The 26,111-nt window shown below is 43.9% G+C and overlaps 1 protein-coding gene across 1 annotated transcript in view; it reads right to left on the bottom strand.

Moving 5' to 3' along the window:
- LOC138276512 (histamine H3 receptor-like) overlaps positions 1-22,523 on the bottom strand; it is a 95,049-nt gene extending 72,526 nt beyond the window's left edge. The window contains exons 1-2 of the mRNA XM_069219199.1: positions 22,274-22,523; positions 20,706-20,875 (exon numbers count right to left, since the gene is read on the bottom strand). Coding sequence (XP_069075300.1) covers positions 20,706-20,875; positions 22,274-22,523 — 420 coding nt within the window. The remainder of the gene's footprint in view (positions 1-20,705; positions 20,876-22,273) is intronic.
- Between the last annotated feature and the right edge of the window lie 3,588 nt (positions 22,524-26,111).

Here is a 26,111-nt window from a genome sequence, read left to right as displayed (position 1 = left end):
TAAGCTGGAGTGAAGGGAGGAGTGGTCACTTACACCTGAATGGGCTATGCCTGTCCTCACACAATGCAGTCTCCAACCCCCTGGTGTGAGTCTGGAGCCAGGCCTGGGCAAGGCAGGATCTTGTGAACAACAGAGACTTTCTTTTAAGTTTCCAAAATTCAAAGGCAGAAAGGGGTATAAGTAGTGGACCCAAAACCCTAGATTTTTAGGTTACTTCTGGATTCAAGAGGAACTTCTGCCAAGGAGAAGAGCTGAAGAGCTGGAGGAGAAGTACTGCATATTTGCCTGTGACTGTGCTTTGCTGGGGTGGCTTGCAGTTGCAGTCTCTGCCTGAGAGAGGACAAAGACTGGACTTTGTGGTATATTCGTGCTTGTGAAGAATCTCCAAGGGCTTGGATTGAGCTTGCCTCCTATTTTGAAGTCTCAGGCCATCAAAGACTTCCTCTGCCAGCACCTGGACTCTCTGCTGAGACTCGTGCCCTGTCAAGTGGTGCCCCATCCAGTCCCTGGGCCCTTGAGAGGTGAACTTGTCAGAACAGGTACCGAAATCCACACACAGAACAGCTTGCAGGGAAACATTTGTCGCACAACCTGCAACGCGGCTGAAAAGGTATGCGCCAACTACCTCACTGCAAAAATCGACGCTCCACCTCCATCGCGGCTGGAGAAATGATGGCATACCCACTTGCGGCTGCTGATAATGCCACAAACCCCACACAGTGCTTTTTTTGTACACCCTTCGACAGGATTTCTCACGCATCATCGCTGGGCATCAAAAGTCAACGCAAGCCTGCGCAGATCTGAGGTGCCCATCCGCAAATTGACACATCGCTCTCTTGTCAGAGAGAAAAATAATGCAGTGTCTACCCGACCGGAGAAGAAAATGACGCACGGTCTCGTTTGCGAGTGAGAAATTGATGCATCAATTACTTTTTCGACGTGCGCTCGCCTGTGCAGCTTTATTTCTGACGCAACCCAGGTACTTTGTGTAACATCAACATTTTCATTGTTTTCTATGGAGTAAGACTTTTATTCTTTTGAAAATTCATATCTTGACTTGTGTATGTTGGATGTTTGTTGTTTTGGTCTTGTTTGATTTAGATACATATTGCCTATTCTTCTAAATTGGAGTGGTGTCCATTTTGTAGTGTTTTCACTGTATTACTGTGTGTGTTTGTACAAATACTTTTCACATTGCCTTTGAGATAAGCCTGACTGCTTGTGCCAAGCTACCAATGGGGTGAGCAGGGGTTATCTCACGTGTGTATCTCCATTGTCCTGACTAGATTGAGAGTCCCTGCTTGGACAGAGTGCAAGCTGACTGCCGACCAGAGATCCCATTTCCAACAGTTCCAGTCTGGAACTGTCAGGAGTGCCACTACAACAGGTATTTCTTGAAAATAAATCATGTAAAACAAATACTTTAAAGACAATTAGCAAAACAAGTTTTGCTGAATGGGATTAGAAGAAAATCCAATATGTAGTTAAAAACAAGACCCCTAATGAAACTAAATAAGGTGACCAGAGTATGTGTACCATTGAGTTGGGTAATTACCATTGGTTATCTAGCACCAATAAACTCCTGGATAGATGTGTATTTCACAAATACATGTATGATTCCCTTTCGGGTCTCCCAAACATTGGCATACTTATCTGATGTGGTTTGAATCTGCATTTTGCTTGTCCTTCTTTCCAATTGTTTTTCTGTTTCCCCTGCTTCATGGAGGATACCACGCTTGTTGCAGACAGAACCGCAATATATTTTAGAGTGCCTGGGTGGCAGAGTGACATTGGTCTAGCAATGTGAATCTTCACTGGACTAAAGTGACAGTTCTGAAGGAGTGGTGGGCCTCTCTGTGCAAGTCATGTTGTAAGGGGAGTAGAATTCATTCATATCAGTAGTTACAAAATGAGAGGGCGGGCTAGCTTCAGCATTGCAAATTTAGGCCCATATTTTTACTTTAATTGCGCTGTATTTTTGTAATTTTTTAATGCAAAAGCGGCTCAAACTTGCAAAATCTAATTTATTTTGTAAGTTTGTGCCGCTTTTGCGTCAAAAATTGACGCAAATGCGGCACAAAAAAAGTATAAATATGGGCTTTAGTGTGTCACCGGAAAGGATGTCCTAGAACAAAGAGTCCTGAAGTGCTTTATACTGAAACAAATGATAGCCACGTGTGCAGCACTACTCTGAGAAGCCACATTTTGTAATTCAAAACACCTATTTGTTTGCAGTACAATTTAAAAAAAAAAAACATTTTTTAGAGATAATGAACACCAGTCTTGATCACACGGGTGTGCATTCAAGTTAATTGACATATGTTTTACCTTCTTTTATGTTTCAGTGCTAAGGGTAGTTGGGTGCTAGCATCACAGGGAGGCTCCGAGGCTTACTACATAGCCTGCTCTCTCCGACTTCATTCAAGCAATCTTTTGAGCAGTGCTTGAATTGTAATCAAAAAGGCATTAAAATGCCATGCTATCTCTTACTTTCTCTCAATGAGATCAGGCAGTATTCAAGCTGACGCGATTACATGTGTAACCCCCGAACAACCCTCAGCATTCAGTGCAGCACAGGGTGAACTAGTCTGCCACTGCCAGGCACAAGCGTAACAATATGCTGGTGCAGTTAGGAATTCATCAAAATCTGTAGAAACCTCTACTCTGAAAAGGTGCTTTAAAGTTATTATAAGGTAACAGTTGGTGCTTTACAAAATACCTAAACAAACTCTACTCAGTATTGTACCCTGCACTGCTAATTAATTGTTGTGGTGCAGTTCTTAAATTGCTGAGGTGGCACAGCAGTTTTTCTCAATAAGTACTGTTTTAAACTGGTTATTTTACGGTCAACTGCTGTCTTTCCCGGTCACCAACTCTCAGCAGTATTTTCTTCTTTGCACTGCTTTGTCCCATAGTTACAGCTAACTCAACTCTTTTTCACTTTCTCTCACTGCTACTTCCCTGGCACTATTTCTTTCCTTGCAGTCTCATTTTCTTTGTCCATCAGTCTCTCACAATTAAGGCTCTCTTCAGTTTCCCCATCACTGCAGTCTACTGTGACAGTTATACACCCTGGGCAGCCTCTTTTCTTCTCTGCACAGCGCTCTCTGCCCATATTCCCTCTGTGGTTGGTGTCCCACTAGGGAATCCCTCTCCCTTCACTGTCTCTTTTTTTATAATGTTACCTTCCCATAGTTTGCTTCAAATTAACCTTTTGCCTCACTAGTATTTTCCTCCTTTACGGCCTCTAATATCAAAGATGCTATATGCTTTAATTTACTTACAAAGGATTTCATTATATCTCTTAATTCCTATTCTCCTACACCCATCTAATTCTAACAAGGATGGATAAAGTGGTGAGATTCAATTCTCCTTGACAGCTCTCCCACTACTTCTACAGGTTGGGCTTTGCTGGATCTGTTCTGTGTCTAGTCCTCCCGAGTGTATGTGACTGGGTGCAAGGTAAATTGAGTGCCTCTGTTAGTACAAGGATATGGGTATGTCTGTATTAGTGAAGGGTGAGAGTTTTTCAGGGCGAGCAAAGTGTATTTTGAGCGCAGGTTGAATAGTGTATTGTGAGTGCAGTGTTGGGGTGCACCTTAATGACTAAGCAATGAGTGGTTTGCCTGAATGAACGCAGTGTGAGTAATGTAAGTGCAAGGTCAGTGCTTTGCATAGGGAGTTCAGGGTGAAAGGATTGCTTGAGGGTGTAAAATGAGTGGTGTGCCTGTGTGAATATATAATGAGTCCTGTGTCTGTGCGAGTGTAGAAAAAGCAGTGTGTCAGAGTCTGTGTACAGTGAATAATGTACCTAAATGCAGAATTTCTGTATGGTTATGAGTGCATTTGAATACAAGTTCTGAAAAATGCCTAAATGTAGAGTGAGAAATGTCTGAGTGTAGGGTAAGCAGTGAGTTTTTTGTAAGTCTTGGGTGAGGGGTATGCTGTGTGAGTGCACGGTGAATATGTGCCTGAGTGCAAGTTCTCAGCGTGTATTGTGACTGCTGGATGAGGAGTATGCCTGTGTACATGCAGAGTGCAGCACATTAAAGCCAGACCTATTTGCATTGCCAATACTCATTAGAAAATTTAGCAGGGAAATGTGGTTTCAAGTAACTCTTTAACATTTAAATGTTTGGGAAGTTGTCCTTTCTAATCTCACTTGAAAGTAGTATCACCCAGCTGCGCATACAATCGTCAGGGGGAGATGTCTGAACCTCACACATCAACCTGGCTATGTGACAGGCAAGCATATGGCCTGTACTCACCCCCTTATGGCTGCTGTGCTCCTTTTAAACACCCAACAACATCCAGGTACGCCACTGGCAGAATGCAAACCATTAGGGGGGTGATGGTCCAATGACCATCTCACCCAAGTTGGAAGGACAGCCCCAGCTGGATCTCACCGAACTTCCGGGCCCAGCATCTCTGGTCCTCCCACCTCTTGTGACAGTGGGTGCTCCGCCGGCTGTGGACCCCCAGGGTCCACACCTTATGGGTGATAGCTTTCCAAATCTCCTTCTTCTGATAGGCATTTACCTGTATGGATGCAAAAGACAAATCAAGCGATTACAAACACATGTTTTTGTCCAAATGGTGTGTCACACACATGTCAGAAACACCAAGCACACAATTTTAAACTTGACACCACACCACAAGTGTAAAGCACACATGCCAATAAGTACAGGGACATGACTACACACTTTTGGGCTCATCTGCAGACTAACCCACTACTGTGCTTGGGTAAAACATCGCTCACAAGTCTCTCCAGCTCCTCTGGAGAGAAAGAAGGGGCCCTTTCACTGGCTTGACGTGTTATGATTGCTCCCAGAGGTGGCAAACAGCAGCTGAAGTAGTAATGGTGTTGCTGGCAGCAGAATCAGAGGTCAAGTAACTGATTTTGCACAATGTGGCAGACATGTACGCCACATAGGCAGCCATCAATGCCGACACAGCCATTAGGTCGCGATCGCCACAGGTACCAACTTTAGCCTATGGCTGTGTCTGCAGTTGGAACCGCCTACCACGCAGATGACTACGTCCGGCAGCGGTTCTTAATATCCAGTGGAGTATGTCAGGCATCCACAATGTCGGTAGTTTCAAATGCTGTATATGGCTATGTAAAATGTGTCAGACATACAATATCTGTGTAGGATCATCACAAAGATCCTTATTCCATCTTGTTATGCAGGTCCTACCACACAACCACCAGTGTAGTGTGTTACGCAGCATAGATGGCATATGACGGCGGTGCACTGTCCATCACCGCTGACGGTATTTTGGTGGCGTGAAAATACAGTCACACATCTGTGTGCAATTGTGGAGCAGACAGTTGGGTGTCACCCGAATCTATGTTGTGGACATGTGTTCACAATCATGGCAGTCACATTTGGCCCTTGTGTAGTTGTCAGCTGTGATGTGTACTGGGTCTCATGTCTATCCAGTCAGAAATCCTTTGTCACATGATATTGGGGGCATGCATTATGTATGTTGGTGTTGACACAGTGACTAATGTTCCAAAGGAGAGGAAGGATGCAACAACCTCCTGTCTAATGTTAATTACCAGACCTTCAGACCATGGAGGAACGCCACATCATCCAGCTATACTGTCTGAATAAGCACACAATTGGCCAGCTAACAGTAATCCATACAGCATACCACCCATTATACAAGTCATGTCAGTATTGCACTTCCTGGCAACAGGGTCCTTCCAACATACAGTGGCCAAATTTTCTGGTTTGTCCCAACATATGTTCAGTGTGGTGTTGAGAGATTTCCTGTCGAAAAAATTGAAACACATTGACAGCTATGTCAGTTTTCCCTGACGTGAGGATTTTGCCAATATGAAGGCTGAGGTTTATAGTTTTGCCTGCCTCCCACGTGTGGTGGGGGCCATTGATGGCACACATGTTGGCTTGGTGCCACCACAGGCCACTGGACAAGTCTATTGCAACAGAAAAAAACTTCCATTCCGTCAACGTACAAGTTGTTTGTTTGGCAGATCTCTACATCTCAAATTTGTGTGTCAGTTTTCCTGGATCAGCACCATACCCCAGTTAATGTCACAGCTGCAACCATAGAGGGTCTGGCTGATTGGTAAGTCATGTCTGTCCTGACTGTGTGTGTCCAATGTCAGGTGATACAATCATGAAGTTAGTAAATCATTGTTGTACTGATGTTCCATTCCTTAACAGGAGACTCAGCATATCCAAACCGTTCTTGGTTATTGACGGCACTGATGAGTCCAAATAGGCAGAGGACGTCCGCTTCATTGAGGCCCAAGGAAGAACACAGTGGGCAGTGGAGGGGGCTTTTGGGCTCCTGAAGGCCAGCTTCAGGTGTCTGAACCGTACTGGTGGACTACTTCTATACTCACCTGGGAAAGTATGTCAGATCACTGTGGCATGCTGCATGCTCCAAAACATCGCCATGTGGGGGAATATCCTGTACATCCCACAGAAGGGGGACCCTGCAGTAACACCGTGTTAGAATCCTGAAATGCCAAATGAAGATGACAGTGGTGATGAGGAAGGAACTGACTTGCGACAAGATCTCATCCACAGTTACTACTCATGAGTGTAAGTATGTCATGTGATGTCATGCCTGTGACTGTACAATGACCTGTAGTTGTGAGAATGTGTGGAGTTTAGTGTTTTCCAAACAGCTAGGCAGCTGATACATTGCAAAAATCAGCTAAAAGCTAATTGGTAAGATAGATTTTGACACATCCCAACCTTGATGATGGTGCTTTGTTTGTGTCAGAATTATAGAAATGTACTTTGTTTTCCATTGCTTGCTATGTGATTTGTGTCATATGTATGGTTTCAAGCCTGTACTCATTGTTTATTTCTTTGTACAAGTACCTTCACCATGTGGGCATTTTAGAGTTGTGACATTGGCAGGTATGTGATGCTGTTCTGACATACAAAGTGGACGTGAATTGTTCCAAGTAATGTAGGTCACATAGTTTGAGTGTATTAGACCTGTGCCAAGACAGCTTACACAGTGTTTGGATGGAAGCTCAGAAGTGCTCATTAGACTTGTTTTCTGTTCTGCAGCGGGCCTGATGCATCATGTGTGTCATTATTTGGTCATAAAATATGTAGTACTAGCTTACGACCAAGTCATTTTCCATTCACATTGGCTAAACACTCTTTTTGTTACCTGTAAATACTTGTAGATGTGTTTCTTCTTCACAGGCCACAGTGCTTGTGCCAAAACACTGGCATATGTTTGTATCATACCACCTGATAGATGAGCATTGGATTATAAAGGCCCTTTGATCACGAACGGTTGTACTACCATCTGTCTGAAAATTGGATAATGTGATATTGGATTACTTTGGTGTGGCATGTGATAAGGTTCAAACAGATAACATCACCACATCAATGTTTGCCTATTCTACAGGGCAATATGTGACAAATCCCTTCCTTCCATGGTCTGGAGGTCTCTACCTGTAAATATGTTCATTTACTCCAAAAGAGACAATCATCTAAGTTTCCAACAGTCATATTGACAGCCTATGTGCCCAACACTGGGCTCCTAAACAACTGTGACTCTACTGTAAAGATTCCTTCCACCATGACTCTCAACTCATCCTCTGAAATACGTGAAGTTTTTAACCTTGACATGACTGAAAAATAAAGGGGGTGACAGTGACTAACTAAACAAGACAAGTGAATATGGGGAAAAAAATAGACGATGTGCATGAAGGGTGTAAAATGTGATGATGGAAAAAAGGACTGCCTTATAAAGAAAAATGGATGACAAGAAGTGTGGTCTGCCTTGCAGTGGAAATACAAAGGATTGTGGTCAGTGGAGCGGTGTGTTCTATAATGTGCTTTGCAGGTGTGTCCACTTGGCCAATGTATGTCAGCTGTGCCATTTTTTAATTCATCCAATGTGCACTTGTCTGTAACTTTGGTGAATGCGGATGGCAGCGTTCTACTGCCATTGGCTGACTGCCAGAGGAGATCGCCATGACGACTGTGTGTTTGAATAAGCTCATGGTTGGCCGCAGCACTGACTCATTGCTCACCATAACCTACCAAGTCAACTCAGTCGCATCCTCCTGCTTTCACACTCTCTGACTTCTCTAGAAGATCTATAAATAGATCGCAAAGGACTGCCGATGCCCTGGTTACCAGCAGACTCATCTATGGTAAAGACCTCTACATCGGTACCACCCAGAAGAACCTTAAGAAATTACAGCACATCCAAAACTCAACCTGGATATTCCCCGCCATGAACATATCTCCAATCATCTAAGAGACCTTCACTGGTTCCTTATCAAGAAGAGAATTAACTTCAAGCTCCTTGTCCATGCTTACAAGGCCGCCCACAACCTGGGACGGGCCTACCTCAACCACTGCATCACCTTCTACCCCACCACCAGACCTCTCCGCTCCGCTCAACAAGCCCTAGCCACCGTACCTCACATACGGAAGAACTTGGCTGGTGGATGATCCTTCCCCTACCTCACAGCAAAGAGCTGGAACACCCTGCTCCTGCACCTCAGACAGTCACCATCGCTATCCCAATTCAGGAAGGACCTTAAAACCTGGCTGTTCGGCTGAAGCTCAGAGGACAAACCCCAATTGCGCCTTGAGACATGTATGGGTGAGTAGTTGGCCTCAATATTCAGGCCTGCCTGGTATAGGGCCTGTAACATGTCTTTCAGGTGGACCAGGTGACCCTCCTAGGTGGAGCTAAAGGCAGCAATGCCATCTAGATATGCTTCACTAAATTCTTCCAGGCCTGAGCGAACTCGATTAATCAACCTATGGAAGGTGGCAGGTGCATGCTTTAATTCAAAGGGTATCACAGTGAACTGGTAGTGGCCCTCTGGGGTTGAAAATGCAGACCTCTCTTTGTTTCCATGGGTGAGTCCAATCTGCCAGTACCCTGAGGTTAAGTCAGAGGTACTTAGAAATTTGGCTGTACCCAACTTGTCAATTAGCTCCTCTGTCCTAGGGATAGGATGAGCATCAGTTTTAGTAATTGCATAAAGCCCTCTGTAATCCACACAGAACCTCATCTTTGGTTTTCCATCTTTTGAGTGAGATTTTGGGACCATCACCACTAGGCTATCCCAGGAGCTGTCAAAAGGCACAATGACTCCAAGCTATGACATCTTGCAGACCTCAGTTTTACTGCAAGCCTTGACGTGGTCTGACAACCTATTGGTTTTATTTTTGACAGGGAGGCTGTTGCCAGTGTCCGTACCATGTGTACACAATATTGTCCTACCAGAGGTTAAGAAAACAAGCTCAGCAAACTGTCCTAGGACTTGCCTGCCGTCAATGAGGGAGTCAGACAAGACTATAGCCTCTACTGACCCATCCTGCGGGTTGTTTGACAGAAGATCAGGGAGATGTTCACTCTCCGCCTCTTGGCCCCATCAATTGCCATGAGTATGGTCATGTCAGCTCTGTCCTGGTGGAGTTTTAGGCAGTTAACATGCAGAAACGTGTAGGGATTTCTTGGGGTGCCCAAGTCAAGTAAGTAGGTGACCTCCCCCTTCTTCTCCACAATTGGATAGGACCCAGTTCAATTGTCCTGGAGGGCCCTGGGAGCCACAGACTCCAACACCCACACCAGCTGTACTAGTTGGTACTCCACCAAAGCTGACTTCTGGTCATACCAGTGCTTGATAAGCTCCTGGCTGGCCTCAAGGTTCCTGTTTTTTTTTTTCATATACTCTGCCATGCATGAAGGAAGGCCTAGTACGTAGTCCATTATGTCATGTGTGAGAGGTCTCTCTCATCCTTCTCTTACAAGACTCAATGGACTCCTTACAGGATGACCAAACAAAGTTTAAAGGGCCTGAACAGTCAGCAAGGTAACAGGACATCCCACCTCCTTCTGAGTTTGTCAGAGAGGCCCGTTATCATGCCCTTCACATTTTTGTTGAACCTCTCAACTAAACCATTTGCCTGGAGATGAAAGGGGTGGTGAGCTTGTAGCTTACCCCACTTTCATCCCACATACCCTTCAGCTAGGCAGACATAAAATTAGTCTCTCTATCTGATACCATCTCTTTAGGAAACCCAACTCTGGTGAAGGTGCCGGGAGGGCTTTTGCTACCGCAGGAGCATTTACAGTCCCAAGATGAATTGCCTCTTGTGGCATGGACCACTTCCACTAGGATACATCTATTCCCAGATGCTGTCTGAGGGTCCATGGGACCAACACTGTCAATCCCCACCCTCTCAAATGAATCCCAACCACAGGTACTAGAATTTTGGGAGCCTTTGGAAGCGTGCATTTTTCTTTGTTTGAGGTAGTGCGCCTTTGCTCTGTGCTTTCCAGCACATGCACATTTGAGAGGTCACATAGCAGGCCACTCCTACAATGCCCTCTGTCTCTCTTTGTAGGTACAGTTTTTGTGTGCCCACACAGAGACAACATATTTTTCTTTCTTCACACATGCAGTCAGCGTGCTTCCTACAGACATGGGCATGGGGAGTGGGAGCATGCACACAGCAATACTCCATGGATTTACCTCTTCCTAGGAGCTCCATAGTGGAGAGCTCAACAGTGTTCTTGGTTCTTTGACTGTCATGAGGAGAGGGGGTTTCCAGGACATGCTATTTGCAGGGGCCGCCGCTGGATGGGGTCTCTAGAGGCAAATGTGACTCTGAGGAGGGGGCCCAAGCATGCCATCTCCTAATCAAATTAAATCAAAAGGTTTTGCTGACTCAAAAGGATTTGGCCCACCCAGTGGGTTATTTGGATTTTGTAAAAGAACACTAAACACTCCTGTTTGATCCCTCTGTGGTACTAAGCTTCTAATGTCATTTACTCAAGCCCTGGAGGGCTGGTTTGCCTCACTATGGTGTCATTTTCCTACTGGGGACTAGCTCTAGGCCCTGGAACATTTTCTTCGAGACTCATAATCTCTAACTTTGCTTTTCATTAGGGAGCCTGCTTTTCAAGGCACTCTTCATCAGACCTGTTGTGTGCCTGGGATTCTGATGCTCTCTCTGGCTTGGGGGCCATCTTCCAAAACCTTTTCATGGTCAACAAACAAAACAACCTGCCTGTCACACTCCCCAGGTCTTTCCCATCTTGCAGGGCACCTGTGTGTCAAACAGCAGAGTTAGTGGCCACCGCCCTTCTGACGGGTGCACACATACAGGTCTGGTCCAGGGGAGTTTCAGAAAGATCCCCCAAAGTTCCCCCAGCAGAACCATTTCCCCAAATGTTTCTCAGGGACATAAGGAGACCTTGGCCCTGTCCCTGGACACACCATCCTAGTCCTAGGTACCAGTAAGAGCCAAAGTCCTTCAATTCTCAGCGGGATCAGATGGCTTTTCCTTCCAGCTGGGCATTCTTTCACTGCCTTCACTCCCAGGTTCATTGTCTTCTCAAATGTCTCTTCCTTGTGCAGGGTTTTTAAAGTGGGGTGGGTAGAAAGTTCTGAAATGTAGGCACCTCTGCTCAATCCGAGGGTGGCACATCATCAGTCCACCCCTGGCCCAAAACCCTTGCACAGCAATATTTCAACATGGCAGCTTCAAGTGATCTATGGAAAGATCTTGCCTGAGAGTCTCAGCCTAGACCCCAATTAATACAGCTGCCTGACCCATGCCCACCAAAACCTCAAAGAAGAACCTCTCCTGTGTTTGGTTCTCAAAGTCTGGCCTTCCTCTGTTGTTTCTGCAGGCTTGGGCTTGCACATTCTAGGTGCACATTGAAGAATTAAGGAGCACATGCAATTGAAATCCCCACCCCTTTCTTTCCCAGAAACTGGGTCAAGCACTGTCATATGCCTCTATAGTGTGGTGAGGCCTTTGATCTTCCTATTGGCCCTCAGTGTAATTAACTTGGCCCAGTCCGGAGTGACAAAGGCATGGTATCTGAGTATGGCTTGGAGAGGGAAATATGATCATTTTCTATGTGCCTCATTACAACCCTGGTGGTCAAAGACCGCCAGGGCTGTTTTGCCGATTGTACCGCCAACTGGCTGGCGGTACAATCTTGCGGATTACGACTGCGGCGGAAGGGCCACGTTCGCCGGGACCGGCGGTACCGGCGCTTTACCACCATGGTTGTCCCGACGGTTTTAATCCTCCAGGGCAGCGCTGCCCAGGGGATTACGAGTCCCCTACCCCCCAGCCTGTCCATAGCGGTAGAGACTGCCATAGAAAGGCTGGTGGGAGGGGGAGTCGCGGGGCCACTGGGGGCCCCTGCACTGCCCATGCACTTGGCATGGGCAGTGCAGGGGCCCCCAGGCAAAGCCCCCACAAGCACGATGAGTGCTCATGTGTAACCAGCTGATAGTCTCTTACCCTTTCTGCAGAGCCACATACCTTATCTTAAATGGTAAATGTAGGAGGCTGGCCTGGCTTGTAGTGGGTACCAAGGGGTACTTACACTCTGTACCAGGACCAGTTATCCCTTATTAGTGTAGAAGAGATGTTTCTAGCAGCTTAGGGTGATAGAAGGTAGCTATGGAGAGCAGCTTAGGCTGAACTAGGAGACATGCAAAGCTCCTACTATACCACTGGTGTCATATGCACAATATCACAAGAAAACACAATAGACAGATATACTAAAAATAAAGGTACTTTATTTTTATGACAATATGCCAAAGTATCTCAGTATGAGGATGCCAAATATACACAAGATATATGTACACAATACCAAAAATATGCAGTAATAGCAAAAGGAAGTAATGCAAGCAATGTAGAATTACAGTAGATTGCAATAGGAGCACATAGGTATAGGCAACACAAACCATATACCCTAGAAGTGGAATGCGAACCACGAATGGACCCCAAACCTATGAGAGCTTGTAGAGGGTCGCTGGGGCTGTAAGAAAACAGTGAGGGTTAGAAAAATAGCCCACCCCAAGACCCTGAAAAGTAGGTTTAAAGTGCACCTATATTCCCCAGAGAGCACAGAAGTCGTGATAGGGGAATTCTGCAAGGAAGACCAACACCAGCAATGCAACAAAGGTGGATTTCTGGACGAGAGTACCTGTGGAACAAGGGGACCAAGTAAAAGAGTCGCGACAAAGTAGAGATTGGGCAGATGCCCAGGAAATGCTAGCTGAGAGTGCAAAGAAGCTGCCACCGGATGGTAGAAGCTGTGGATTCGAACGAAGAGGACTAGGAACTTCCCCTTTGGAGGACGGATGTCCTACGTCGTGAAGAAGCTTGCAGAGGTGTTCCCATGCAGAAAGATGGCAAACAAGCCTTGCTAGCTGCAAGAGTCGCAGTTAGGGTTTTTGGATGCTGCTGTGGCCCAGGAGGGACCAGGATGTCGCCACTTGCGTGAGGAGACAGAGGGGGCGCCCAGCAAGATAGGGAGCCCTCACAGAAGCAGGCAGCACCCGCAGAAGTGCTGGAAAAGGCACTACGAAGAGGAGTGAACCGGAGCATACCCGAAGTCACAAAAGGAGATCCCACGACGCCGGAGGACAACTCAGGAGGTTGTGCACTGCAGGTTAGAGTGTTGGGGACCCAGGCTTGGCTGTGCACAAAGGAAATCCTGGAAGAGTGCACAGGAGCCGGAGCAGCTGCAAATCACGCGGTACCCAGCAATGCAGTCTAGCGTGGGGAGGCAAGGACTTACCTCCACCAAACTTGGACTGAAGAGTCACTGGACTGTGGGAGTCACTTGACAGTTCCAGGGACCACGCTCGTCGTGCTGAGAGGGGACCCAGAGGACCGGTGATGCAGTTCCTTTGGTGCCTGCGGTTGCAGGGGGACGATTCCGTCATCCCACTGGAGATTTCTTCGGAGCTTCTAGTGCAGAGAGGAGGCAGACTACCCCCACAGCATGCACCACCAGGAAAACAGTCGAGAAGGCGGCAGGGTCAGCGATACAAGGTTGCAGTAGTAGTCTTTGCTACTTTGTTACGGTTTTGCAGGCTTCCTGAGCAGTCAGCGATCGATTCCTTGGCAGAAGGTGAAGAGAGAGATGCAGAGGAACTCTGATGAGCTCTTGCATTCGTTATCTAAAGAATTCCCCAAAGCAGAGACCCTAAATAGCCAGAAAAGGAGGTTTGGCTACCTAGGAAGGAGGATAGGCTAGCAACACAGGTAAGAGCCTATCAGGAGGAGTCTCTGACGTCACCTGCTGGCACTGCCCACTCAGAGCAGTCCAGTGTGCCAGCAGCACCTCTGTTTCCAAGATGGCAGAGGTCTGGAGCACACTGGAGGAGCTCTGGGCACCTCCCCTGGGAGCTGCAGGTCAGGGGAGTGGTCACTCCCCTTTCCTTTGTCCAGTTTCGCGACAGAGCAGGGCTGGGGGATCCCTGAACCGGTGTAGACTGCCTTATGTAGAGATAGGCACATCTGTGCCCATCAAAGCATTTCCAGAGACTGGGGGAGGCTACTCCTCCCCAGCCCTGACACCTTTTTCCAAAGGGAGAGGGTGTAACACCCTCTCTCTGAGGAAGTCCTTTGTTCTGCCTTCCTGGGCCAAGCCTGGCTGGACCCCAGGAGGGCAGAAACCTGTCTGAGGGGTTGGCAGCAGCAGCAGCTGCAGTGAAACCCCGGGAAAGGCAGTTTGGCAGTACCTGGGTCTGTGCTAGGGACTCGGGGGATCATGGAATTGTCTCCCCAATGATCTTAGACATGTTACATGGCCATGTTCGGAGTTACCATTGAGACGCTATACATAGGTAGTGACCTATGTACAGTGCACGCGTGTAATGGTGTCCCCGCACTCACAAAGTCCGGGGAATTTGCCCTGAACGATGTGGGGGCACCTTGGCTAGTGCCAGGGTGTCCACACACTAAGTAACTTAGCACCCAACCTTTACCAGGTAAAGGTTAGACATATAGGTGACTTATAAGTTACTTAAGTACAGTGGTAAATGGCTGTGAAATAACGTGGACGTTATTTCACTCAGGCTGCAGTGGCAGGCCTGTATAAGAATTGTCAGAGCTCCCTATGGGTGGCAAAAGAAATGCTGCAGCCCATAGGGATCTCCTGGAACCCCAATACCCTGGGTACCTCAGTACCATATACTAGGGAATTATAAAGGTGTTCCAGTATGCCAATGTGAATTGGTGAAATTAGTCACTAGCCTGTTAGTGACAATTTGTAAAGAGAGAGCATAACCACTGAGGTTCTGGTTAGCAGAGCCTCAGTGAGACAGTTAAGCATCACACAGGGAACACATACATATAGGTCACAAACTTATGAGCACTGGGGTCCTGGCTAGCAGGGTCCCAGTTACACATAACAAACATACTGAAAACATAGGGTTTTCACTATGAGCACTGGGCCCTGGCTAGCAGGATCCCAGTGAGACAGTGAAAACACCCTGACATATACTCACAGACAGGCCAAAAGTGGGGGTAACAAGGCTAGAAAGAGGCTACTTTCTCACAGTAAACACTGGTGTTTAGCACTCTCAGCCCATTTCCACAACATTTTCCATGAATGAGACTCACTCAGAGTAAAAGTCCAAAATTGAGTAGTGAGAATGAATGAGTGGAAGCCATTTCCTACACAGAACCTTGCCAGTTCTTTCCTGGTGAATGGCAACAGGTGGGTATGCGTACTGACCAGACATACTATTCCCAAGTTGTCTACCATCAGAAATATCCTAAACTGTCCTTTCTACTCCAAAGATCACCCACCTATCTAAGACTTTAGGACACCTCTTCCCACAAGGAACCTATAATCCACTATAAACCCTCCTGGTTCTATCTTGAATGCATCCAGGACTGTTAGAAATGGGATCTCTAGTTGGCAGTCAGGTTACACCCTGTCCAAGTAGGGAACCTCACTCTAGTCAGGGTAAGAAAAATACAGAGCTCAGATAACTCCTGCTCACCCCCTTGATAGCTTGGCACAAGCAGTCAGGATTATCTCGGAAGCAATGTGTAAAGTATTTGCACAAACACATATAGTAACACAGTGAAAACACCACAAAAGGACTCCACACCAGTTAAGAAAAATAGCCAATATTCATCTAAATTAAACAAGATTAAAACAAAAATAATCCAACATACACAATTTTTAAATTAAAAAGAATCTTAATCTATAAGAATCAATGGGTGCCTTGCCTTAGCACAAAGTACCTGGTATGCGTTAGAAATAAAGCCGCAGGGGAGGGCAGGCATCAGAAAAGCAAGCATGGGTCAATTCCTTACTCACAAGTGAGGCAGTACATCGATTCTTTCTCCACCTGGTAAGCAATGTGTCGATTCTTTCCTCGCAGGGAAGGGATACTTTGGTTTCTGGACAAGCAGCTTCGGGTCCATGTGGTGATGTTGAGGATTTTGATGCCCAGGGAAAATGCGTGGAAAATCCAGACACACGTAATGATGATTCCACTCTGAGCTAGCAATGAGTCAGTTTCACAGTGCTGTGTTGATTTTTCAGCTGCGGTGCAGGCGTTGCTTTGATTTTTCTGCTGCTCGTCTCTGGTGCATGGATTTTCTCTTGGGTTCTGCCAACTTCTCTATCCAGGGGCCCGGGGACTGGATGTGGCACCACTTGGCAAGTCAGAGGGTCTCAGCAAGAGAGCCCAGGTGCTGGCAGATAAAGTCCTTAATGTCCCTGAGCCTTCTTAACAGGATGCAAGCTCAGTCCAAGCCCTTGGAGAAACTTCACAAGCAGGATACACAGCAACGTCTAATCTTTGTCCTCTCTAAAGAAGAAGCAGCAACTGCAGGACAACCCAGCAAAGCACACACAGCAAAGGGGCAGTACTCCTCCTCACAGCTCTTCTCCTTGGCAGAGATTCCTTTTGATCCAGAAGTAATCTAAAGTTGTGAGGTCAGCAGTCCAATACTTACACTCATTTCTGCCTTTGAAGTAGGCAAACTTCAAAGGAAAGTCTTTGTAGTGCACAAGACCCAGCCTTTTCATTGCCCTGCCCCAGCCAAACTCTAGTGGAGTGGAGACTGTGTTGTGGGGGACAGACACAGCCCTTTCAGGTGCAGGTGACAGCTCCTCCCTCCCACTCTAGTCCAGGAAGTCTTAACAGTATATGCAGGACACGCCTCAGCTCCCTTTCTGCTACTGTCTAGAGTGAATTCACAAACAGCCCAACTGTCAGTTTGACCCAGACGCAGATTCTTCAGCCAAGCAGAGACACAGAATGGTTAAGCAAGAAAATGCCCACTTCCTAGAAGTGCTAAAAGTGGAATTTTCAAACAATCTAAAAAGCAACTTTACCAAAAGATGTGTTTTTAAATTGTGAGTTCAGACACCCCAAACTCCATATCTCTATCTGCTTCTAATGGGAAACTGCGCTAAAAAAATATTTAAAGACAATCCCCATGTAACCTATGGGGGAGATAGGCCTTGCAATAGTGAAAAACGAATTTGGCAGTATTTGACTATCAAAACATGTAAAACACACCAGTACCCCCTTCTATCCCATGTCGGTATCTCACCAGATAATGAATGCAAGAGCTCACCAGAGTTCCTCTTTACTTCCCTCTTCGACTTCTGCCAAGGATCGACAGCTGACTGCTCCAGGACGCCTGCATACCCGCAACAAAGTAGCAAGAAGACTTCCAGCAACATTTTAGTGCCTCATCCTGCCGGCTTCCTTGACTGTTTCCTGGTGGTGCATGCTCTGAGGGCTCTCTGCCTTCACCCTGCATTGGTAGCCAAGAAGAAATCTCCCGTGGGTCGACGGAATCTTCCCCCTGCTAACGCAGGCACCAAACTTCTGCATCACCAGTCCTCTGGGTCCCCTCTCCTCCTGACAAGCGTGGTCCCTGGAAAACAGGAGCTGGGTCCAAGTGTCTTCGACAGTCCAGTGGCCCTTCTGTCCAAATTTGGTGGAGGTAAGTCCTTGCCTCCCCACGCCAGACATTAATCCTGTGTTCTGCATGAACTGCAGCTGCTAGGGCTTCTGTGCACTTTTGCAAGACTTCATTTGTGCACAGCCTAGCCCAGGTCCCCAGCACTCTGTCCTGCATTGCCCAACTCAATGAGTTGGACTCTGATGTCGTGGGACCCTCTTTTGTGGCTCTGAGTCAACCATTGTCTTCAGATATTCTAAGTGCCTGTTCAGGTGCTTCTGCGGGTGCTGCCTGCTTCTGCATGGGCTCTTCGTGTTGCTGAGCACCCCCTCTGTCTCCTCCTCCAAGGGGCGACCTCCTGGTCCTTCCTGGGCCCTAGGAGCACCCAAAATCCTCAACCGCAACTCTTGCAGCTAGCAAGGCTTGTTTGTGGTCTTTCTGCATGGAAACATCTTCTAACCAAAGGAGAAGTTCCTGCCACCTTCTGTTGTTGCAGGATCGTTGGCTTCTTCTACCCAGAGGCAGCCCTTTTGTACCTTCATCCAGGGTTTAGTGGGCTCCTGCCCCCCCTGGACACTTGCGTGACTCTTGGACTTGGTCTCCTTCCTTTACAGGTCATAAGGTCCAGGAATCCATCTTCGGTATTTTGCAGTCAGTTGTTGTCCTTGCAGAATCCCCTATCTCGACTTTACTCTCTTTCGGGGGTAGTTGGGTAACTTTACTCCTACTTTTCAGGGTCTTGGGGTGGAGTATCTTGGACACCCTTCGTGTTTTCTTACACTCCCAGCGACCCTCTACACACTACACTAGGCCTGGGTTTCATTCGTGGTTCGCATTCTACTTTTGGAGTATATGTTTTGTGTTGCCCCTAGGCCTGTTTTTCCCTATTGCATTCTATTGTGTTCTACAGTGTTTGCACTACTTTTCTAACTGTTACTTACCTGATTTTGGTTTGTGTGTGTATATTTTGTGTATTTTACTTACCTTCTAAGGGAGTATATCCTCTGAGATACTTGGCATATTGTCACTAAAATAAAGTACCTTTATTTTTAGTAACTCTGAGTATTGTGTTTTCTTATGATATAGTGCTAAGTGATATAAGTGGTATAGTAGGAGCTTTTCATGTCTCCTAGTTAAGCCTAAAATGCTCTGCTATAGCTACCTCTATCATCCTAAGCTGCTAGAACACCTCTAATCTACTAATAAGGGATAACTGGACCTGGCACAAGGTGTAAGTACCACAAGGTACCCACTTTAGCCAGGCCAGCCTCCTACACATGCCCTACCTTTTAAATGCACTGTACCCTGCCCATGGGGCTACCTAGGGCACACCTTAGGAGTGAATTACATGTTATAAAAAGGGAGGTTTGGGCCTGGCAAGTAGATACACTCGCCAGGTTGAAATGACAGTGCAAAACTGCACACACCAACCATTTTCTTACAGTTATGTTGTACATAATGTTGGCACCTCTAACTGGTGTATTTGTAGTCAAGTAGAGGACTCAGAAAATAGTGTCTTTGGACATTATTTGTAGAAAACCCTTAACTATATTAGTTAACCAGAGTTTTTCCCCCATGCCCCCCTCCCACCAAGGGTCAGGGCTAATTCATCATAGACTTTGTTCTTCCTGCAACACATTTACACCATCAGGGTTATGAAATGATTTCTAGTGAGTCATTCATGTGGAGCCTAATTCTAAAGAGGAGACAAATGGAAGCCTAACTTCAGGAGATGGATACATTGGCATAGATCCAAGGTGCATGGTGTGGAGTAAGGTCTTATGTGAAGAATATAATCATGGGTTGAGACTTAACACTAATAAGGCCTGTTTTACAATCTGAAACTAGTCAAAGGAGGTACAGCTTAGACAAGAAGCAAATTTGGAAACCTGTCACGTTAGTATGTTTCCTCTTCCTTTTCCTTCAGCTCATTATAGTAAAGGATGTGCACATAGTAGTCAAGTTAAAATACTCTAACGTGATTTTTTAGGACAGACATACAGAATTTGATCAAATAAAAAATGATTTTACAAAGTAAATATTCTGCCTTTGACAATCTCTATCCATGTCTTTAAGTCATCATACACGAGTTTACAGTTTCAACTCGTAGGAAGCATCCTACACTTCCAGCTCAAGTACACAACAAACTGAACAGTTCCAACTGGCCCCTGGGATTTCTCGGCAGCAGAGAGACCCTTCTTTGTCCAAAGGCCTCGTTATATTCCTTCAGCAGAAGGAAGAAGTTCCATACAGAACAGGTAAGAGCTATATCTAGTTCAAGCTCCTTCACTGGTGTTTCCTCTAGGCAGTCACAGCATCATCTGTATACAGGACCTATTTCATTATTCAGCTTTACAGGCATTTTACAGGGTAACCATGCTTACTGACCAGGCCTAGTCCTCAATGTCCATAGGGCAGAGACTCTAGTACCCACGGACCAGAAGAAAAGTTCAAATTCTGGAGATCCAAGTCCAAAGCTGACAACACTCATGTCAATACTTAGACATTTAGGAATCCCTCAAACCAGCATACTGGGACATTTTCAAACCTTTAGCCATACTAGCCCTTCCTCTCCTTAAAACTGGTCTTGCAGAGATAATTAAAATCCAGGCCCAATTTGTGATTGTGAACTATACCTGAGCCTCTGCACAAAGCAACAAAAACATGAGCTTTAAACATGTTACATTTTTCAGATGAAAATGATGGAAACATAAACATACATAAACGTTTTGTAGCTGGGCAAATGTTTTATACACAACTACAGAGGTCTTAAAAAACTGTGGTAGGAGAGCAAAACCATTATCGATACTAAGTATAGCATAAGATGATGCTCAAAAAATCAAAACGATTTACATCTATAAGATGCTAGAATGTGAACAGAAGAAAGATGTAGTAAGTGTCATGATCATATTAAGAAACTTGTGAGGGGTGATAATGATTATCTCAGTGATTCATTTATTACTATTTTTGCATACTTACAGGTTTGGTTACTGCCAGGAAACGGTCAAAGCTGATTAGGATTATAGTGTTAATTGAACATTGACATAAAATATAATCTATAACAAGCCACATTTTGCAGACATGCCTTCCAAGAATCCATTTTCCATTCATGATGTAGTTTTTCATGAACAATGGGGTCGAAAAGGTACCTGAAAAAGAATATTAAAAAGTAGTAAATGAATATTCAGTATTTTATATTTTGCATGTAGACTAAGAAATATGTTTTGAAAATATATTAATTAATTAATAAAATTGTTTAAAAGAGTTGAACTCAGATGCACACAATTCCCATTTCCAACCTAAAATGCTGCAAGGTGGAATGTACTGCTGCGGGATGACCACCTTTATGCCAAAGCTCTATTTAATTTAATAGAACAGAAAGATTTTTTGGCCCTCCCGGGGAAGGATATGAATTAACTTCCACAACAGTGGTTGTACCATAAAGAACTTTCTGTACCAAGTAAGTTAGTGAATAACATATCACATTTATTGAAAACTTAAATTCCACAATTTAAAGTAAAGTAATCAAGGTGCTCCTGTATAACGATGCAGGGTGAGAGAATTATGTGTTAGTATAGGTATTTACTTTAAATTGTGGAATTTGAGGAATTTAAAATTTCCAATAAATGTGATTATTATTCACAAACTTCATCAGTACACAATGTTTTTTATGGGTCAACCAATGTCATGGAAGTTAATTCATATCCTTGCCCCGGAGGGACCAAAAATCTTTCTTTTATATTATTGGTCTACCCAGGTCCCAGGATACAAGGTTACCCCATTTATTTCAAAATAAAAGCTATATTTAAGACAGCAATGGGGCTGTGATAGCGGTGAGTTGCAATTCCCAAACTCTTACATTTGTTGATATTTGCAAAGATTTCACATTGTGTGTCTAACTATTAAAACACACAAAAACTTTCTTAGCAAAAGAAGACGTAAAAGTATTTCCGAGATGAAAAAAGGAAGGACTATGCTCATCATAAAGAAGAAAGTAGGGTTGTTTGTGTTAGGAAAAAAGCAATTCAGCCAGAGTTACTCATGTAAGATAGCAGTAGACTTTGTTGAGGAGGGGTTTATAGGTAAATATACAACTGTCATGCTTTCATGTAGGCTCCTGGGGATCATTATAATTTCGATTTTTTTTTTTTTAATCAATGCAAAATTGTAGGTGTAAATCAGTGATGCACAGCAAATTCACTTTTACAAGCCATTTTGTTAATTGGTCCCATTGAATTATTATGTTTTCAAATAACCACTTGGTAAGCCAAGAAGATAAATCGTTGGAGTCTTTTATAAACTTTCTAGCATATTTCGATTTACTTGAGCGAACCAGAGGGAACTCAATCCAAGGGTTTCTTAACATCCATAGGATGACATACAAACTCACTGCTTTCTTCTTTTTGGTTGAAAAAATAAAACAATTTCCATATTGTGTTTACTGTTCTTAATGTGTAGGAAAGTAGGAGGATCTGTGTAATTCGCATCGTAGCTCCTTTTTTAAGAAATAGATCAGTGTACGAAAGAAAATCACAATATCAGTTTACCTATGCCGAAGTCACAGATGGCTAAATTCAAGAGGTAATAATTGCTCTGTGTTCGTAGGTTGGCGTCTACAACAAAACTCAGTATGACAAGTCCGTTTCCAGCCCCAGTGACCCCAATCATAACAGCTGTGCCCACTTCCTTGAAGGTTCTCACGCTGTCTGGTGGGTTCTGGGCTTCACTGGTCAGATGGGTAATATTGGTGCCAAAAACTTCTCCTTCAAATGGCGTTGACAAGTTAATCAACGACATTGACATGGCGGTCATAGGAACTTTGGTGAAAGGATCTACAGTCAGTGGAGGAAAAGAAGAAGAAAAGAAAGAGTTGTATCGGAATTACTAATGTGCGGCAATTTGCATTATAAGCTTACTGTCTTTGTCTTGCAGAAAGGGTACATTTTCTAATTTGCATCTTTTCCCTGGCGTAAACTTTTTGCTTTTATAAAAAAAAAAAAAAATCCAGTTCCAATGCTCATTTAAATGTGGCCTGCAAATAGATTCCTGGGAAGGGTACATTGTATAGGCTCATCGTGGTATTCCAAAATTTGAATTAAAAAATGTAAAGTTAAACAGGTGCAAGTGTGAGATCTTGGACGATAGCAAAATTAAACTTGTAAAGAATGAACAAGGTGACATATGTATTTTGAAAAGTCTCTCCTATCTCTATTAAAATCATGTAAGTGAAAACAAGTGGTTGCAATCAAAAATGTAATATGACTGCCACATACAGTTAATAAAATCTATTATAGCCAGGTAAGTGTTATAAGGAAGAATCGTCTCGAATTGGTGCTTGCTGAAGGCATAAAGGTCGAAGTACCTGCCCCTGACACCTTCCTGTTCCATCAAAATGCAATGAGATTTCACCGACTGTAAAATTTGTCGCGGACCCTTTCACAGCTACAGAAGCAATTGAGATGTCAACTCGTTTAAAGTGGAAACATTTAAAAACAAACAGCAAGTTAACTTGGTAAGCAGTAGCACAGTTAAAACATACATTTTCAATATGACAATAAATAAAATGGCTGCTTCGTTTTGTTTAATTAAATTGCTAATGTTTTGTGTGTTAAGAATGCGGGATGGGAAATAACCATTGCCTTTTTTAAAATGGTAGAAGCAGCACTTGTACCATTACACACTTACACCTATTCATTGAGAAATTGCCTCTATGGCAAAAAGATATAAAGCGATGATGTATTGGTTTCCGTTTAAGAAATATTTTTTCCATTCTTTACTATTTCTTGTCGCCCCAGATGAATGTCTTGGTTTTATTTTGCATGCAGGACGTGGATTCCATCTCACTAAACGATAAAGATCCGGAAAAACAATGCTACTCATTCTTAATGCAGCATTCTTAGAAATCTGCAGGTGTGCTTTGTAGATTCATAATCTGAAATTATGTTAAGGTTATCAACAATACATAATACGAAAATGTTCAAAAACTGGAAAAGAAACACATAACTCAAAACCAAAATTCCCAAAAGAATTATTGTGCACACTGGAAGTATTGCAAACATAATTCTAAAGTTGTCAATTTTTGGCCTAAATGGGGATTTATTTGCCATAACAAGTGATTTGGTGACAAGTAATCTTCAGAGTTTTATTCGCTACTGCTTGGCCAAAATACCTCTTCTCCAGTGAAAGGATTCTGCGGCGTTTGTAAATTGTAAATCTTGTTATATAATAACAAGTACAAACTGCAGCTAATAAAAAGAAAATAAATAGCATTTTTTAAAAGAAGTCACAAGAAATATTACTGAAAACATTTAGTAATTGATATAGCCAGTGCTTGAAGTGGAAAAATAGAAGTGTAAGTATTCTATACAAGAGTACCTGCTTGTTTATGAGAAGTGCCGGTACTCTCCAATTAAAAGTATTACATTTTTCTTGAGAAGTGCAGGTACTCTCCCTCTCAAAATAAAAAAGTGCTGGTACTCAGTACCAGACTGTACCGGCCCATTTAAATCACTGGTTATATCCATACCACACATATGTCTATAGGCCTTACTCAGAAAGACAGTATCTAAAACCAGTTTTTAATTTAACTATCAAGTCTCAAGGTTAATTTGTGGTGTACAATTAGAATAAGTGTTAATAGCAGATGCGATCTTAATGATCTTAGGTTTTCACGCCTGTCTTAAATGGAATTATGGTTGTTAGGGCTAACTCCGACCTTATCTGTCTAAATAAATATTCCTTTGAAATGCTATTGCTTATTAGCGTTTTCTACAAAAGTTGCTTTCTGATGAGGTATTATTCAAATTATTTTAATATATTTGATATCCCTTTGTTGGTTTCAACAATGGTAAAATATTTTTTAGGCTCTCGATAGGTATTTTAATAACTATCACGTTAGAATGAAGAATAACGAATGTTCTGGTCAAGTGGCCACGTGAAAAGATTGTAGTTCTCAGTTTAAGGCTATTCCTGCTTGTATGATGACCAATGATTTAAATGCAGCATTTATAGGTGGAAGATTCAGAAAAGACCAGGCCGTTACTGTAATCCAGGGTACATTCTTGTAATGCATCAGAACATGCTTTTGGGAACTCCTTTCTTTACTTAACACCACAGTTGTAATTGTCAAGGAGAAAACAGTCATAAATGTTGATTAGATTTTGCTAAATGGTGAAAATGGTTTAGATTGACGTACGTAAGATATTGCAAAGTTTAGCTTCAGCCTGGTGTGTAATTCACAATAGGCATGATTCAGCCATAGTTCACATTAAAGATCCTGTGCCTTACATTCAAGTGCACCCAGGTTGCATTTACCAAAACTGGAAGATTTCTCGCAATTCACACAGCCTTGTAATTTATGATTAGTCAAATAATATTTTGTGATCATATGCAAAACCAAACGCAGAAACAGGGGCAAAGAACGATTCTTTGTGGCGGGTCCCCATCTTTGGTAAAAGCTTCCCAACCACATACTCTATGCCCAATCGCTGATTGCTTTCTCTCATCTTTTTGCATCTTGTAGCTAGCTTTCTCCTACCATTATTATTGTTCACATTATTTCACGCTCTTCATTAGGCAGGTTCTCCCCATTCCTCTCAGTATTACATAATGTTCCAGTTGCTATGTCTCATCATAACTTGTATGTACTCCATATTGTCTCCACACATAGAATCAATTTAGTTTTGCATCGTGCGTGGTAAAGAAATACAAATATAAATGTGTACGTTTGAGCCAGGAAATGAGGGCAGTAAAATGATTGTCACATCAGCTGTCAAGCACAATTGTATTGTGCCATAGGTGCAGCACCACTAAAGGTAGCTCTCTCCCATTAACTTCTCTGGAGCAATTGATTCCATGCACCTACATCCCAGAACACAGAAAGTTACATCATCATATTCCATTGCATGAGTCAGACAGGGAAATTTCCGTGAAGGAATGAAGGTTACAGTTTATAATTAGATTACACAATCTTTCAAATACCAGGAAGGCTTACAGCTGCTCTTGGACCTTCATTTCCAATACTCTAATATGCCCTCACAGGCTCTTCCAGTGCTCCTGCAGGCCCTGTACTGTTTTTGTCTGCCAGCTTCTCACCATTCACACTGAGACTTACTATGTACAAACTGCCATACTCCACAATTGCTAAATGATTATCACAACCACTTTCCTCCCCGCTTGCACTAAGTGGAAAGGAATGTGAAAATGCATTAATGCCATCCTCCATAACGTAGAGACTTAACTGCTACTCTTATCCCCCTTCTTGAATTCTAAGTCTCAGACATCATTCCTCTTGCTGTATCTCTGTTTATACTTTTCTTGGTTTTTGTAAAGAATTGGGTAAGTAGTTAAAGGAGTGCTTTCCACTTTAAGTAATAAAAACAGTTC

This window comes from Pleurodeles waltl, chromosome 2_2 (assembly GCF_031143425.1).
Source record: "Pleurodeles waltl isolate 20211129_DDA chromosome 2_2, aPleWal1.hap1.20221129, whole genome shotgun sequence".
Taxonomy (NCBI): Eukaryota; Metazoa; Chordata; class Amphibia; order Caudata; family Salamandridae; genus Pleurodeles; species Pleurodeles waltl.
Note: the sequence above shows the minus strand (reverse complement) of the source record. Positions and strands in the feature narration are given on the sequence as shown.